The 14,484-nt window shown below is 40.8% G+C and overlaps 1 protein-coding gene across 1 annotated transcript; it reads left to right on the top strand.

The window, feature by feature from the left end:
• The first annotated feature begins 7,727 nt into the window (after positions 1 to 7,727).
• On the top strand, positions 7,728 to 8,261 carry lsm10 (LSM10, U7 small nuclear RNA associated). Its single transcript, XM_061742004.1, has one exon. It carries the CDS (start codon positions 7,728 to 7,730, stop codon positions 8,139 to 8,141), a length of 414 nt encoding a protein of 137 aa, XP_061597988.1. The 3' UTR covers positions 8,142 to 8,261.
• The last annotated feature ends 6,223 nt before the right edge of the window (positions 8,262 to 14,484 follow it).

Below are 14,484 nucleotides of genomic sequence, written 5' to 3'. Positions count from 1 at the left end.
TTTTCTCGTACCATATCGCGTTTGAAAATATATCGATATATATTAAAATCTCGATATATATCGCCCAGCCCTAGCCACAATATCGGTTAATGTTGTTTGGATTAATATTGCTTGTTGTCATTTTATGTTTGTTTGTCATGCTTATGCTGTTTGTTATGCTTACACTTATATGTTATGATCTTATTCTTGTAAGGTGACCTTGGCTGACTTGAAAGGCGCCACCAAATAAAATGTATTATTATTTAATCGTGAAGGTTTACGCCCCTTCATAAGGACTGCGCTTCACAAGAACACAGACCGGCCTTGTCCTCTCCTCACAAGGAGACCTCAGTGGTTAGGGCCTGACCCCCGAGCCCCCCTCAGTGGGACAAGTTAGCAGAGGAGACAAGAGCACAGTCGTCCCTCTTCACGTTCAGGAAGGTGTTGACAACGGTCCTCTTCCAGGAACACCTTCTGTTAGGAACCCTTTACCTTCCCCAGCTGCACTTGAATGTTGTTTTCGCTGCACTTATTCAAATGTCTCTTATCTCCACTGACTGTGGGATCTGCTCCGTTACTGAGACTTCATTGTATTCCTCTGTTGTACGTCACTTTGGATAAAAACGTTTGCTAAATGTAACGTAATCTTGATAAACACCCAAGACCCATTCATTACCAGCATTACCCATTAGCAACGGGTCATTGTTTGAAAAAGAAACGGCTATATTTAGATTTTTACATTATTGCACATTTTCAATAAAGCTTTAATTATTATTTTGAAGTCCAGGTCATTTGTGAGTTTATACCGTAAAACTGTAAAAGGACACTTTTTACTGATTGAACATGATTCAGTCAAACATTTTATTTGAAATCAAGAAAAATATCCATAATGATTTGTATCAACTTTATGATTAAATAGTTGCACTTTAAGTGATGATCTGTAGCCTTTTTTTAAGGAAGAAAAAAACAACAGAAATGACACCATGGGGCCGCTCGGTGGCACAGTGGATTAAGCAAGCGGCTCAGTCCTCCTGCAGTGGTCGCAGGTTCCAATCCTGGCCTGCGCACCTTTGATGCATGTCTGCAACTTGAATAAAGGGCCACTAGAGCCACACAAAATCTTAAAAAAAAAAAAAAAGAAAGAAATGACGCCATAAACCACAATAAAGTGACAAGCACAGATGCGTTTAGATGGGGTGGGGAGGATCTAGCAGGAATAACGTGATCCTTCCACGCGCTACGTCCGGCCGGAGAAGCCCCACCCTGTCTGGTGAAAAGAAGCGGCCCGCTCACTCCTCATATAAGGAGAGTTGAGCTCAGTATGGCCCTGGTTGGTAAAGGGGGTAATGCCCAACTGACTTAGGTAGGAGCACGGGGTGATAAAATGGGGGAAAAAAAATCAGGATACATTTTTTTTTTTAAGTAATATGTAAATATAAGTTAGAGAAGGAACTACCTTTGCTCCGCTTATAACAAAGATTTTAACCCAGGTACATGGGACTCCACATAGAAACAGTGGATTAATAGTGGTAGAACAGCTTGGTATGTACTAATTAAAGATGGTAACTTCATAGGTTTCCAAGAATTAAAAAAGGAGTTTGATTTGTCCAATCAAGACCACTTCCAGTACCTTCAACTGAGGGATATTTATGACCAAAAATAAAACCCAATATTGATCCTAATAATAAAGAGCTAGTAAAACTGGTTAATAGACTATATCAGCCTAAAACATTCAGAACTATATTGTCCCTATACAAAATCTTTATGGATAAAAGAGACCATAATACTTCAGATGTGAAGCAGAAATGGGAAGAAGAATCAAGAATTGCAGTCTCAGAAGACGAATGGAGATCCCAGCATTCAACTACGTCCTCGAGAATGTGAAGGGAACGCTCCTGGAAAAATATCATTCAATTTTTCATAACTCTCCAAATTACATCTAAATATGTCTCCAGAGTTCAGTCCTGTTGCAGAGAATGTGGGAAGCTCAATGTAAATCACACACGTCTTCTGGCTATGTCCCAAACTTTCACTATTGTGGGACAACGCATATTCAATAAAACAGTGTATCCCAAGTGTCCCCATTGTTGGTATTGTTTAAAATGAAAAAAGGAATAAAAACAAAGTAACAAAAAAAAGGGCCAGCTGCTCTAAGCAGTTTAACTTTTAGTGTATTGAGAAATCCACCTTCCAACGGTTCAGGTGGACAGTCGTTCTTCCTGAGCCTGGTTCTGTCAGACGTTTCTTGCTGTTGTTTCTCCTTTCTACAGTTTTTTCACAGGTTTTTATTATATAAAGCACCTTGAATTACCTTGTTGCTTAAATGTGCTGTACAAACAAACTTGCCGAGCAGGCTTGGTCCCTGGTGTGGATGATCCCCATGAGGAAAAGCACTGGAGTTGACAAATTAAAAAGTAAAAACAACATTAAAATAAACCTAAGATCTCCATGTTAAAATGTTCAACTTTACAGCAGGAATAAGTACATTTACAATCTGGTACAACAACCGTTTTGGTGTCCATAGTTATATTTCACAGCCATCACAACTCTACAGAGGGAATAAACAAATGTATATTTAGGGTGTGTGGTCTTTTGATTGACAGGTGGCACAGCTAATGGCTACCTCTCATTACTTTTGCTACGTAGACCCTGAGGTGTAAATAAAGACCAAACAGATTGTAATAACTCTTATTTTAATTCAATTCAATTCAATTTTATTTATATAGCATCTATTACAACAGAAATTGTCCCTAGGATCTTTCCAGAGACCAGAACATGAACATGACCCCCGAGCAATTATTACATAAACAATGGTAGGTAAAAACTCCCCTCGTGGGAGAAAAACCTTAAGCCAAACATTGGCAAGAAAAACTCCCCTTCAGAAGGGAAGAAACCTGGACCAGGACCTGGATCATAAGGGGGGCCCTCCTGCTGAAGACCAGCTGGGTGGAGCAGGAAAAGAGATAACAGACAGAGAGAATGAAGAACAGAAAAAGGAGAGACACAGACACAATGGCTAACTGGTGCAATACAGGGATGAATATACAAGCAAATGTAGACAGAGGGTGGGGGGGCTGCAGGTCAGGATTTCACCAGACATCCTTACAGACAGGTGGAAGCAGCAGTGGGATGATCAGAGGGGGGGGACTGCAGGTTCTGTTGTGTTCTTTTATTAACAGACCACCATGACTCGTTGGTCTTGAGAGATCCGAAGTCGAGTCCTCGGGATTCCTCTTTGCAGTTCCTTTAAAACTTCCGAGCTTCCAGTCTCAGCTTATTCAGTACAAACTGCTTAACAGAAGACACTGGACACCCAGTATGGCCAAACTAAAACATAAGGACAGTGACTCCTGCTGGAGATGTGACAAAGAAGCTGGTACTCTTGAACATACAGTATGTTACATTCTTGGGAAAAAAATTAACACCTGTGGGAAGGAGTTGTTACCCTCTTAAATGAAGTGTTCAAAGTACATCTCATTAAGTAAGCTATGTGTATTTTGGGTTTGTTGCCAGACAATATCACTCTGACTGGAAGACAGAGATTATGGGTACGTTTGGCAACTGCAACAGGACGTAGAATAATCTTGAGACACTGGAATCATCTGCTATGTGTAGTTTTAAGGAATGGATTGAACTAATGTCTAGAATTGCAACGTTTGAACGAGCCACTTACAGAGTAATGGGGAGAGAGGAGATCTTCAACCAAGTTTGGGGCTCTTTTTTGACATTAATAGAGGGGATGTCTGATTAATTATGTGGCACTTGATGTAATAGAAGTGATTGGTCAATTTAAGGGTCAATTGTACATTAGATGTAAGGCACATGTTTGTTTGTTTTTTGCTTCTTCTTGTATATGTTTTAATTTAAGATCAATTTCTGCAAAAATGGCGAAGTGACCTCTATAGGATGACATCATGTGATATTTATGTAGAGTTTAAGCAAGAATTTAAGCTAGAACTGTACTTATTGTGTTAAAATCAAAAGTATAGACAGGTCATTTGTAATTTTAGGATGAATAACACCAGAATCCCAAAAGTCACTAGAAGGTATTAAGGTCTGGATAGAAGTCAGTAACCTCTGTAACGTCAACCGTATTGGAGATGAGTTTCATATTTTGTTTGAATGTACAAATGTAAATATATTGAATCTCAGACAAAAATATTTACCAAAGTATTATACAAACCAACCATCTACGGTATGTTTAAATTGATTTTGTTACTACAATCTAATAAGTTAGATGTTATTTATAAATTAGGCGTCTTTTTGAAGAATGTCCTTCCTCTGTTCAAATGATATTTATTTTGCCAAATTTAGTATTTTAATTAAACATGTACAGCCCGCCACTTTCTATAAATGTACAATCGTTTGTATACTTGTTCTCCATACCATGTGATCATGGTCGTGAGTTAAATTGATGATGATGATGATGATGATGATGATGATGATGATGATGATCATGATGATGATGATCATGATGATGATGATGATGATGATGATGATGATGATGATCCAATGAGGACAGTGAACTTCATGTATGTTTACAATTCTGTGATGATATTGTTCTGTCGCAAAAATATTAATAAAAAAACAATGAAGAAAATATGGTGTTTGCCCTCTAAATATCTGATTATAAATAAGGTTAAAGAAGTGACGATGATGATTCATCGTTTTTATCCTTGCAAGGTATTTCTACAAAGATACAAAAAGGACATTGATGTGGACTGCTTATTTTGTAAACTGTCTGCAGAAGACTTATGTCATTTATTTTGGTCTTGTCCCATCTCATGTATTTTTTGGCAAGATATCTGTTCACTAATTTCACATCATATTGACTCTGATTTCTCCCTCTCATATGAAAATGTATTGTTTGGATTCTTTTCTTACACCTCTAGCAAAGCAAATCAATTTTACATCATCAATTTCATTTTGTTACTTGCAAAATTTCATATTCACAAATCTAAATTCTCTAATCACATACCATCTTTCCCGGCCTTTAAATATGAATTCAAACAATACATTGCAACAATCCAATATTCTAAAAATAGAAAAGCCATCCAAACCACTAAGTTATGTAGCCTACATTTTTTTGAACTGATCTATAATTTCTGTCTGTGACTAATCCCCTGGCATCAACTGTTTCTATAAATGTTTTGTTTGTTTAACAATGTATTGCTGACAATTTGAAATAAAGAATTGTGGGGGGGGGGAAAATGAAAAATTTATAAAAAAAAAAAAAAAACTTCCGAGCTTCCAATATGTCCAGCAGGGGGCGCTGCAGTCTGCTCCTAAAACAGAAAGAGAAGAAGAAAGGGGCGGGCACAACACGCCGGATGTGACGACATTCCGCATCAGCCGCTGCAGCTCCAGAGCGGGAAACAGGAGTGTGTTGTGTTTCTGTTCTGTTTTCCGTCAGCTGAGGCTCTTCTTACACCAACCACGTGTCTAACTCCCCCAGGTAATGTTCCCACGTCGTGACAGGGATTTGTTGTTTTTAAAAAGCTTAAGACAACGCTGCAGTCAGCACAAATAGGTCTCCCAGGTTTACTTTTGTAGTTAAACGGGCTTTAATTAACTTAACATCCAAGATTAGACAGTAAAGTCATCAACATTATCATCAAAATAAACTCCCGTGCTTTTATTTTCTGGTCAGGATAGATGGCTGTTTTTAAGCCTCTGATAAGTTTAAAAACAGAGTGGTTCCCCCCAGGTGAGGTGCTGATGGTGCTGAAGCTTCATCAGCTGAAGCTTCATCAGCTGATGAAGCTTCAGCAGCTGCAGCAGGTCTGGTTCTTCTTCAGCCTCTGGTCCCAGATGTTCCTACAGGAAACAGGAGAAGTAGTATCCAGCTATAAATATCTTGGTATCTGGCTTGATGGCTGCCTTTCTTTTAAATTGCATGTAAATGATCTGCTTAAAAAACTGAGGCTAAAGATAATAGGGTTTTACTTCAGAAACAAGGCAAGGAGGAGACTGGTCTCTGTGACGTTTTTACCAATTTTGGATTATGGTGATCTATTGCAGTGGTCCTCAACCTTTTTTCAGTGATGTCCCCCCCTGTCAAATATTTTTTCAGCCAAGTACCCCCTAACCAGTGCAAAGCACTTTTGGTTGTAAAAAAAGACTTAAAACAGAGCACTGTGCCATCAGTAACTGATTTATTAAACATAAAAATATTGCTGCTACGCTTCAACCACGACTCCATCGTTGGTCCAAGTGATTGACAGGTGAAGCCAGGTGATTGACAGGTTAGGTGAACCATCCTGGTGTGGGGGAGACTCTGGGGTTTTAGGATAATAAGTTGAATAGCCTACTCCTGAAGATAAAATTCATTTTATGAATTTAGACTTATATTTTCCTCAATTATTTATGAAATATTTATTTTTAAAGGATTTTTGCATGGATGCTACTTTTTAAATATATGTATATTTTAAAATCTCACGTACCCCCTGTAGTGCCTTCACGTACCCCCAGGGGTACGCGTACCCCCATTTGAGAACCACTGCTCTATTATATATGAATGCTCCTGCCCAGTTCTTGCATATGTTAGACACTGCGTATCATAGTGCACTGAGATTTGTTACAAAGTGTAAACCCCTAACCCATCATTGCATTCTGTACTCCAAGGCTGGCTTACCTTCACTGACATGGTGGAGGCTTAAAGTCATTGGAACTTGTTCATATACAAAGCTATATTAGGTAAACTTCCATTTTACATTTGTTCTCTGATCAATTTGAAAGCCATCAGTAGTTATAGCCTGAGATCAAATGATGCTATCCTGCTTTCCATTTCAAGTGCGAGGACCAATCTAGGGAAGAAAGTCTTCAGCTGTTCTGCCCCACTTGCTTGGAATAGCCTCCAAAAAGACCTGAAGCTAAACACATTAGTGCCATTGTCTGATTTTAAAGCTCTTACAAATGCATTTTTAAATTACTCTCTTGGTACTTGTCCTTAAGTATTGTAACTTATTTACTGCCACTGTTTTTTGATGTATTTTGCATTGTCCTTCTATTTCTGTTGCTGTTGATTTGTTGTTTTGTCTGTAACTTTTAAAGCTGGCATTTTTGGCCAGGTCTCCCTTGAAAAAAACATCCTCGATCTCAATGGGACTAACCTGGTAAAATAAAATAAAAATAAAAGGAGCTGGTCCATCACCTGAACCACATGGAAGTTGTTTCATTAGCAACTCTTAAAATCAGGATGTTCAGCCAGATCTGGTCAGAATAATTAAGAAATTATTATTTAGTCTAGCATCATAAGTGACCCAGAACTGGAGATAGTAAGAGGTCTCACTCCTCTCCAAGAACCTGGTGGAGTTAAATCAACCTCAGCTCTACCACCAGATGGTAGGAAGGGTACATTTTCCCTAGAGACCAAAACAACGTTAATCAAAGCAGTTTTGAATAAGTAAGGAAGACTTGTGTGATTCATGTTATTCCAGGAGGAAAGAAGAGAAGTAAAAGCATAACTTGCTATTTTAAGCCACCGACAAGAAAAGAACTCCTGGGAAGGTTCACCACTGTTCCATGTTTTCGCCATTTGTGTGACAAACAGACAAACATGCCAAAAAGTAAGAAATCAGGAAGGGGGCAAACACTTTCACACAACTGTATTCCTCCAAATGAAGGTGATCCATTAAAGATCCTTAGTGCTGCTTTAATACGCTGAAACATGCCACGGCCACGTTTTGTGCGTCCTCTCCCGACTCCACCAATAATCTGAATGACTGGCTCTGGTTTCTGCAGGACACATGGACTTGGAGGAGGGGGAGTCCCGGCCATCGGGCTCGGCGACGGCCGAGGTGGTGAACTCGATCCGGGAGCGGACCATTGCAGAGAACAGCATGGTGGTGCTGCTGCAGGGGCTGCAGGGTCAGGTGACCACCGTGGACCTGCGGGACGAGAGCTCGGCCCGCGGCCGCATCGTCAACGTGGACGCCTTCATGAACGTCCGCCTGGAGGACGTGCTGTACCGGGACCGCCGGGGGCGGCCCAGCCGGCTGCAGGACCTGTTTATCACCGGCAGGAACGTGCGCTACGTGCACATCCCCGACCACGTGGACATGATGAAGACCATGCAGAACCAGCTGGCCAAGATCCACCGAGTACGAAACTTCGCCAGTGAAGGCGGCGGCAGGAAAGAGTTCGCCAAGAAGAAGAAGTGACTCGTTTCTGTTTCCTGAAACCAAACCGGTCGGTTCAGTGCCGGTTCTGCACCGGTTCAGTGTCTAAACCTGCAGCCTGATTGAGATGCTACACACTGGAGATGGAGCTAAATGTGTTCTTTACGCCAGGGGTTCTTAACCTTTCTGACCTCGAGGCCCAATTTTTTCAGTACAGAGCGGCCCAGGGCCCAAGTAAAAACCTTGTCAAATAAAATGATCATCACGGACTTTTATGAAACATGTCAATGTTAACATGCACATGTCAAGCTTGATTTATACTAGGACAAATCAATCAGTTCAGGCTTATTAATAAAAAAAGATCAATAATTAGATTTTACTTAAATAAAAAAGGAAGGACTCAGAATAAAAAATATATATACATATAAATCAATCAATGGATGGCAGTAGAGCGGGTCGTCCAATGATCGGAAGGTCGGCAGTTCGAATCCCGCTACGTCCCAGTTGCTGTCGTAGTGTCCTTGGGCAAGACACCTTACCCACCTTGCCCCGTGTGAATGTTTTTGAATGTTTGGTGGTGGTTGGAGGGGCCGACTGACGCTTCTGTCAGTCTGCAGGGCAGCTGTGGCTACAAACGTACCTTACCACCACCGGTGAGAATGTGTAGGAATGAATAATGGTCTCTGTAAAAAGCGCTCTGGGTGTCTTGAAGGGCGCTATATAAAACCAAGCCATTATTATTAATAAAAAGTAAAATAAATACATTCAAAATAATGTTAAATTAAATAAACTGTAAATAAAATTGAAATAAAGTGCAAATGAAACTATATTTGTGCATAGCAGAACCAGAAGAATCTTTATTTTCTTTCATATACATATTAAAAAAAAAATACAATTTCCTTTTTATCTGCAGCTCTTAATGAGACACTTGGGCCTCTGAGACACAATCAGGTCCAGTCTGGGTGGAATGGGGGAAAGGCTCACTCTCAGAGTAGCATGCAGCGTTGCTCTGAGTCTGTTTCGGGCTTTGGGCTTAGTTGTGGCCACGATGGAGAATATAAAAATAAACGATCACGCCGCGCTCGCTCTCCCCGTTGCTGGGCGCAGACCAAGTCAATCAATCCCTGATACTGGCAGATCCAAGCCGACTCTGAGCGCAGACCAAGTAAACGATCCCTTATCCTGGCGGATTTAAACCTATTTTGTGCAAAACAAAGGATTTTCTCCGTAAATACAGGCCTTAATAGTACACGTGCAGCTAGATGAGTGTCCGAGGTAAATGCCGCGGCATTATTCTCCTCTTTTATAGAGCTCCCCCGCTTCTTCCTCTTGGTTCCCTCCTCCACCGGCTGGCAGTCAGTAACAACTGACTAACGCATTAGCGCCACCACATGGTCGGGATGCAGTCCCGCGGCCCCCGCGGCCCAAACCTACAAAACAGAATTTTTTTCGCGGCCCACTAGGGGGCGCTCGCGGCCCAAGTGTGGGCCGCGTCCCTATGGTTAAGAATCACTGCTTTACGCTAAAGTTTTACTGTTGGCTGCCATTTTCATACTTGTTTATAAGTCATGATTTTTTTTTTTTTTTTTTTAATCACCATGTTTTGGTTGCAGATCTCAGTTCACACATCCTGATTCAGAGTTGGATTGATTGTCAGTCACTTTTTATTTCTTGGTTTGTCGGCATCAAAAACTCTATTTGGTTTATTTGTCATCCGCACAGTATGGAATAGAACAGAATAGATCTTTATTGTCATTGTCACCAGGTACAACGAAATTAAAAGTGCTCTCTAGTCAGTGCATCATTATATATAAATAAAATGAAATAACAAATAAAATAAATATATATCTAGACACATTCACCCCTCCACACATACATCAACACATGGACATTACAAGAACTTTTCTCAACATACAATCATTTTTTGTTATTGCATATTAGCTCCTGGTTTTGTTAAGAGGTTATTTATGTTGGATAAAAGCTGTGTTTGAGTCTGTTTGTCCTTGTTTTCATGAGTCTGTATCGTTTCCCAGATGGCAGCAGTTCAAACAGGGAGTGTCCAGGGTGTGAAGTGTCTTTTATTATATTTTGGGCTTTTTCCTGACAACGGGAGTGGTGGAAGTGTTCCAGTGTGGAGAGAGGGCAGCCCATGATCTTCTGGGCGGTGGGGATGACCCTCTGGAGTGAAGGGTTATCTGAGCGGAGTAATGCTTAAAACAAAGCAGGAAGGAAACTCTCACTACTAATGTCAATTTAGCTGTATTTACTAGTATTTAAAAAAGAAAATTCTAAATAAATAAAATATTGTAAATGTGTGTGAGATGACTGAAACTACTGGTGTAGCAGTCCGGTGGTCCGTGCCTCTCAGGAGACGTGGTAATGGCGTGAGTCGTCCAGCAGAGGTCCTCGCTGATGTGAGTGGAGATGGGTCTGACCTCTGGTGGTTCCTGAAGTCAAGCAGCACCTCCTTGGTTTTGCAGACTGTTATGTGTGGCCAGGTATCTCCTTCCTCTTGGTTCCCTCCTCCACAGGCTGGCAGTCCGTTAGCAATCAGGAGGTTGGGGATAAAGAGGAGGAGGAGAGAGGCCTCTCTCTCTGGAGCAGCAGTAGCAGGGGAAGGTTTGTTTTGTTTCATTTTTGGGAACAGGTAACCCTTATTTTTCCTCTGTCCATAATGGCAGAGTTTTCTTATTTTTGTTTATTTTAGTTTGAGTTGGAGATTACTGGTAGTCCTGTTTTGTTGGTTTGTTTTAGGTTATAGGTCTACCTGTTTTTTCTTTTTTTTTTCCTACAATATCTTTATTTGAGTATTATAACAGCACAAGATAATCACAGTACAAACAATCATGCATGTATAGCCTAGCCATGGCCGTATGTCATTAGACAGATTATGAACATAATGTAATGGATTGTGAAATAATACTAATGATAATGATAACCTACGGGCTTAAAAGTAACAGAAAAAAATATGTATATATAAGGATGATAACGGTAATAGCGAAAAAAAAACATTACATTCACAATTTTGGAAATTGCCATACCCACAGTTAGTCATCAGTTTGGTTTTCTGGTCTGGGTTCTTGACATATTCAATGAATGGCTTCCATATACCATCAAATACATGCTGTTTGGCTTTCAGAATTTAAGTAATTCTTTCCAACGGTAGGCTTGATAACATTTGTTTTAACCATTGACCGGTACTTGGTTGATGGGCTCTTTTCCATAGTATTGCAATACATTTTTTGGCATTTAACAAGCTTAGATCTATAAGTGCTTTTTCATACTTACTGAAGTTATGTTTCTCTGGATAAAGGCTCAGCAGGAAATGTTTAGGATCCCATGATATTGATTTGGAAACAATCTTTTTTTTTTTAAAAGCAATGCGTCGTCTTCACCATTTAATAACGGACTTCTCTGGTGGTGGTGCACGGGTTATTGATACTTGAAGCCCAGGCATCAACTAAAGTGGAACTGGGACATGCCTATTTACCCCTGAACATTTCTACAGTCTGATCTTGTGGTAAATCAAATGGGAGATCCATCCTGGGGAAGACTGATAAGTCAGTTTCATTTATATAGCACCGAATCCCAACAAATGTCATCCCAAGACAGTTCAAAGAATACAATACAACTCCAAAGGAGTCCAATTAATACAAAGCCAATAACAAACTAATGATAATAAAATTATTTGCTAAGTAAACCTACAGATTGCATCAAAACCTTTCTTTGATACATTGATTCCCATCCTGAGCAAGGGCGACTGTGGAAAGAAAGAACTCCCCCTTCAAAAGGAAGAAACCTCTGGCAGAACCAGACTCAGGAAGGACGAGCATCTGTGCCGACTGGTTGGTGGTTGAGAGGACAGGAAAGAGGAGAGAACAGGAACAACAGATCAGGAACACCCGCTGGGAAGAAGGAACGCAGCTTCATAACAACAATGATGTCATTAAGTGGTGGTGTAGAAGAGAGAGTGAGGAGAGGTGCATCATGGGAGGTCCCCCAGCAGTCGAGGAAGGTGTTAATCTTCATCCTGAGGTAGAGGGTGTCTGCTGCTTGAACACAAACTTTCTTGAAAGTTTTATACTTGACTTATCTCTCTCACTGTAGGACATCCAGCTTCCAATAGTTTGGAAATGTTTTCTTGCATCTAATACGGAAGAGTATCAGGGCCATGCAGGAGAAAAAATATTTGAGAAGGGAAGATTTTTTTTATTGTGCACTTCGAGAAAAAGTTGAAATGTCATAAAGCCAATTCTTGAAATTTTGACTTTTTTCTCGGCATTTCTACTTTTTTCTCAACATTTCAACTTTTTTCTCGAAGTGCATAATGAAAAAAAAATCTTCCTCCTCTAAAATATTATTTTTATTTTTCTCCTGCCTGGCCCTAATACTGATCAGCAGCGCAGGCTGCACGGCGTAAACCTTGTGAAAGCAGTAAGGGGGTACTTGGGATTGCCCACATATTTTTGTTTTGTTTTATTTTTTGTGTTTTTGTGTTATTTCTTTTTGGCTTTATGAAAAAAAGTTAAATGTTGTTCTTCAGTTGTTTGTGTCTGATCCTAAGACCCACTGACTACGATCAGGTGATGTTTTATTGTGTTTCTGTTGAGTAACACACCACAGAGCCACCAGTGTGTGTGTGTGTTGGTGTGAAAGCAGCTACTCGGTGAGTAACCACTCATGTAAACATTAGTCATGAGGCATGCCGGTCTGCTGAAGGGGAAAAAAAGCAGCCCTGTTTCCAAATCCTCCCAAACATCTCCGCAGCGTCGAGCCAGCGCTCCGCCGTGATTGGTGGACAGATGTCCGGCCGTCCAGTGGAAACCAGCTGACAGGAAGAGTGTGTTTAGCTTGGAGGCTGCCGTCCTGGTGTTTTCCCTCCGTGCACAGAAACAGTGGGGAATGTGAGGAATTTGCAGAGTCCTGTTGTTCCAGCGTCAGGAAGAGGACAGGCCTGACACAACACAGGCGGAGGCTGCACACTGTCCACCGGCGGGATCATTTAACCTGTTCACCCCTAGGGGATTTTGGAGGTGAATTTCGCTGAACAGGCCTATCCAAATTAAATCAACAATATCTCCACAATTATAAGGACAATATGCATAATCTTGGTCTCAATGGATAGCCAAGACCTCACAACATACATTTCCAGTGTCAGAAAATTGTGAATGTTCACATGCCTGAGCAAATTGTGATAAACCAAAGGAAAAAAAAATTACATTTGTATTCTCGTCTAATTTCTTTTTAGTTTGCACAGTGGAAAACACCAGCAATGCATTTAATTATAAAGACACCCCTGTCTGGATTCAGCAACTTCTTGACTACAACTGTACCAAGTTACATGAGAATTAAAGCATATAGAGTTTATAATGGTTTTAGTGTGGATAGTACCAGGCAGACTCTCCATTTGGCCCCCGGATACCTATACTGTGCCAAAATGTGCCAAATGTGTTTTCTTACACTTTTTGAAGGGAATATCGCTCTGTGCGAGTCTCTTGGTGGGTGTCGCTCTATGAGCTGTGCAACTGTGCATCACTGATCCAAGATGGCTGCCGCGCTCCAGAGTTTACGCTCAACGGTAGAGGCCTGATGGATGAAGTGTTGTTCAAGTGTAATATATTGTTTAAAAGCTTGCGAGACGTAGAATGTCAACAAAATGTATGTAAATTCCCAAAAGCAACGAGAAGTCAACAAAATGGCCGCGACCAGCAGGATATGAAATGACGGCGGATGAAGCAGTTTCACTACTATGAAGGATTAAATTGTGAATTATAAAAGAAAGGTGTGGATAGACTGAAAATGACAATGAAAGGGTAAGGAAATAAAATACACTGGTTTTGGTCGGAATAGTTTTGGGATTTGCTGACGTAGTCTGTGATGAACACATAATCTGATGTGCGGGCTATGAAATGTGAATTTTGGCTTTCGGTTTGTTTTGAGATCGGCAGGAAGTGGTCGGCCCAGAAAAGATTATGTTCGGTATCATCTGAAAGTGTAGCTTTTCTAGTTTCATATGATACCCACCAGGTTGGGGGGGAGAAAATGGACGTTGCGTTCTGTTGCGTTTTGTTGCGGGTGTTGCTGGTGCTGGGGGCGCCTTCTTTGTTGCATATGTATTTTGAAGTTGTTATAAATCAAATACTTTGTTTACAAAACCTACATGGAGTTTTAACATATTGGCTTTAGGGCTTCTTGTTTGAGAAACAGTTGAAAGAAAATACCCTGACAGCACTTGAGTAACTTTTTCCACACATGAACTGGTGCATCCAGCTGCTGGACCCGGTACCGGGTCCGTCGGGGAAAAGGGGTTAAAGTGGCACCGTCTGCAGGAATGTCCTCGGCAGAGGGACCATTGTTCTGGGCTGTGGCCTCGCTGGGGTTTTAA

The sequence above is a fragment of the Cololabis saira genome, chromosome 15, assembly GCF_033807715.1.
Source record: "Cololabis saira isolate AMF1-May2022 chromosome 15, fColSai1.1, whole genome shotgun sequence".
Classification (NCBI taxonomy): Eukaryota; Metazoa; Chordata; class Actinopteri; order Beloniformes; family Belonidae; genus Cololabis; species Cololabis saira.
The sequence above is the reverse complement of the archived record's forward strand: the minus strand, read 5'-3'. Positions and strand labels throughout refer to the sequence as shown.

Bases quoted from the DNA above. Each gene is read 5' to 3' on its own strand.
- lsm10 (XM_061742004.1), top strand. From the start codon at position 7,728: ATGGACTTGGAGGAGGGGGAGTCCCGGCCATCGGGCTCGGCGACGGCC.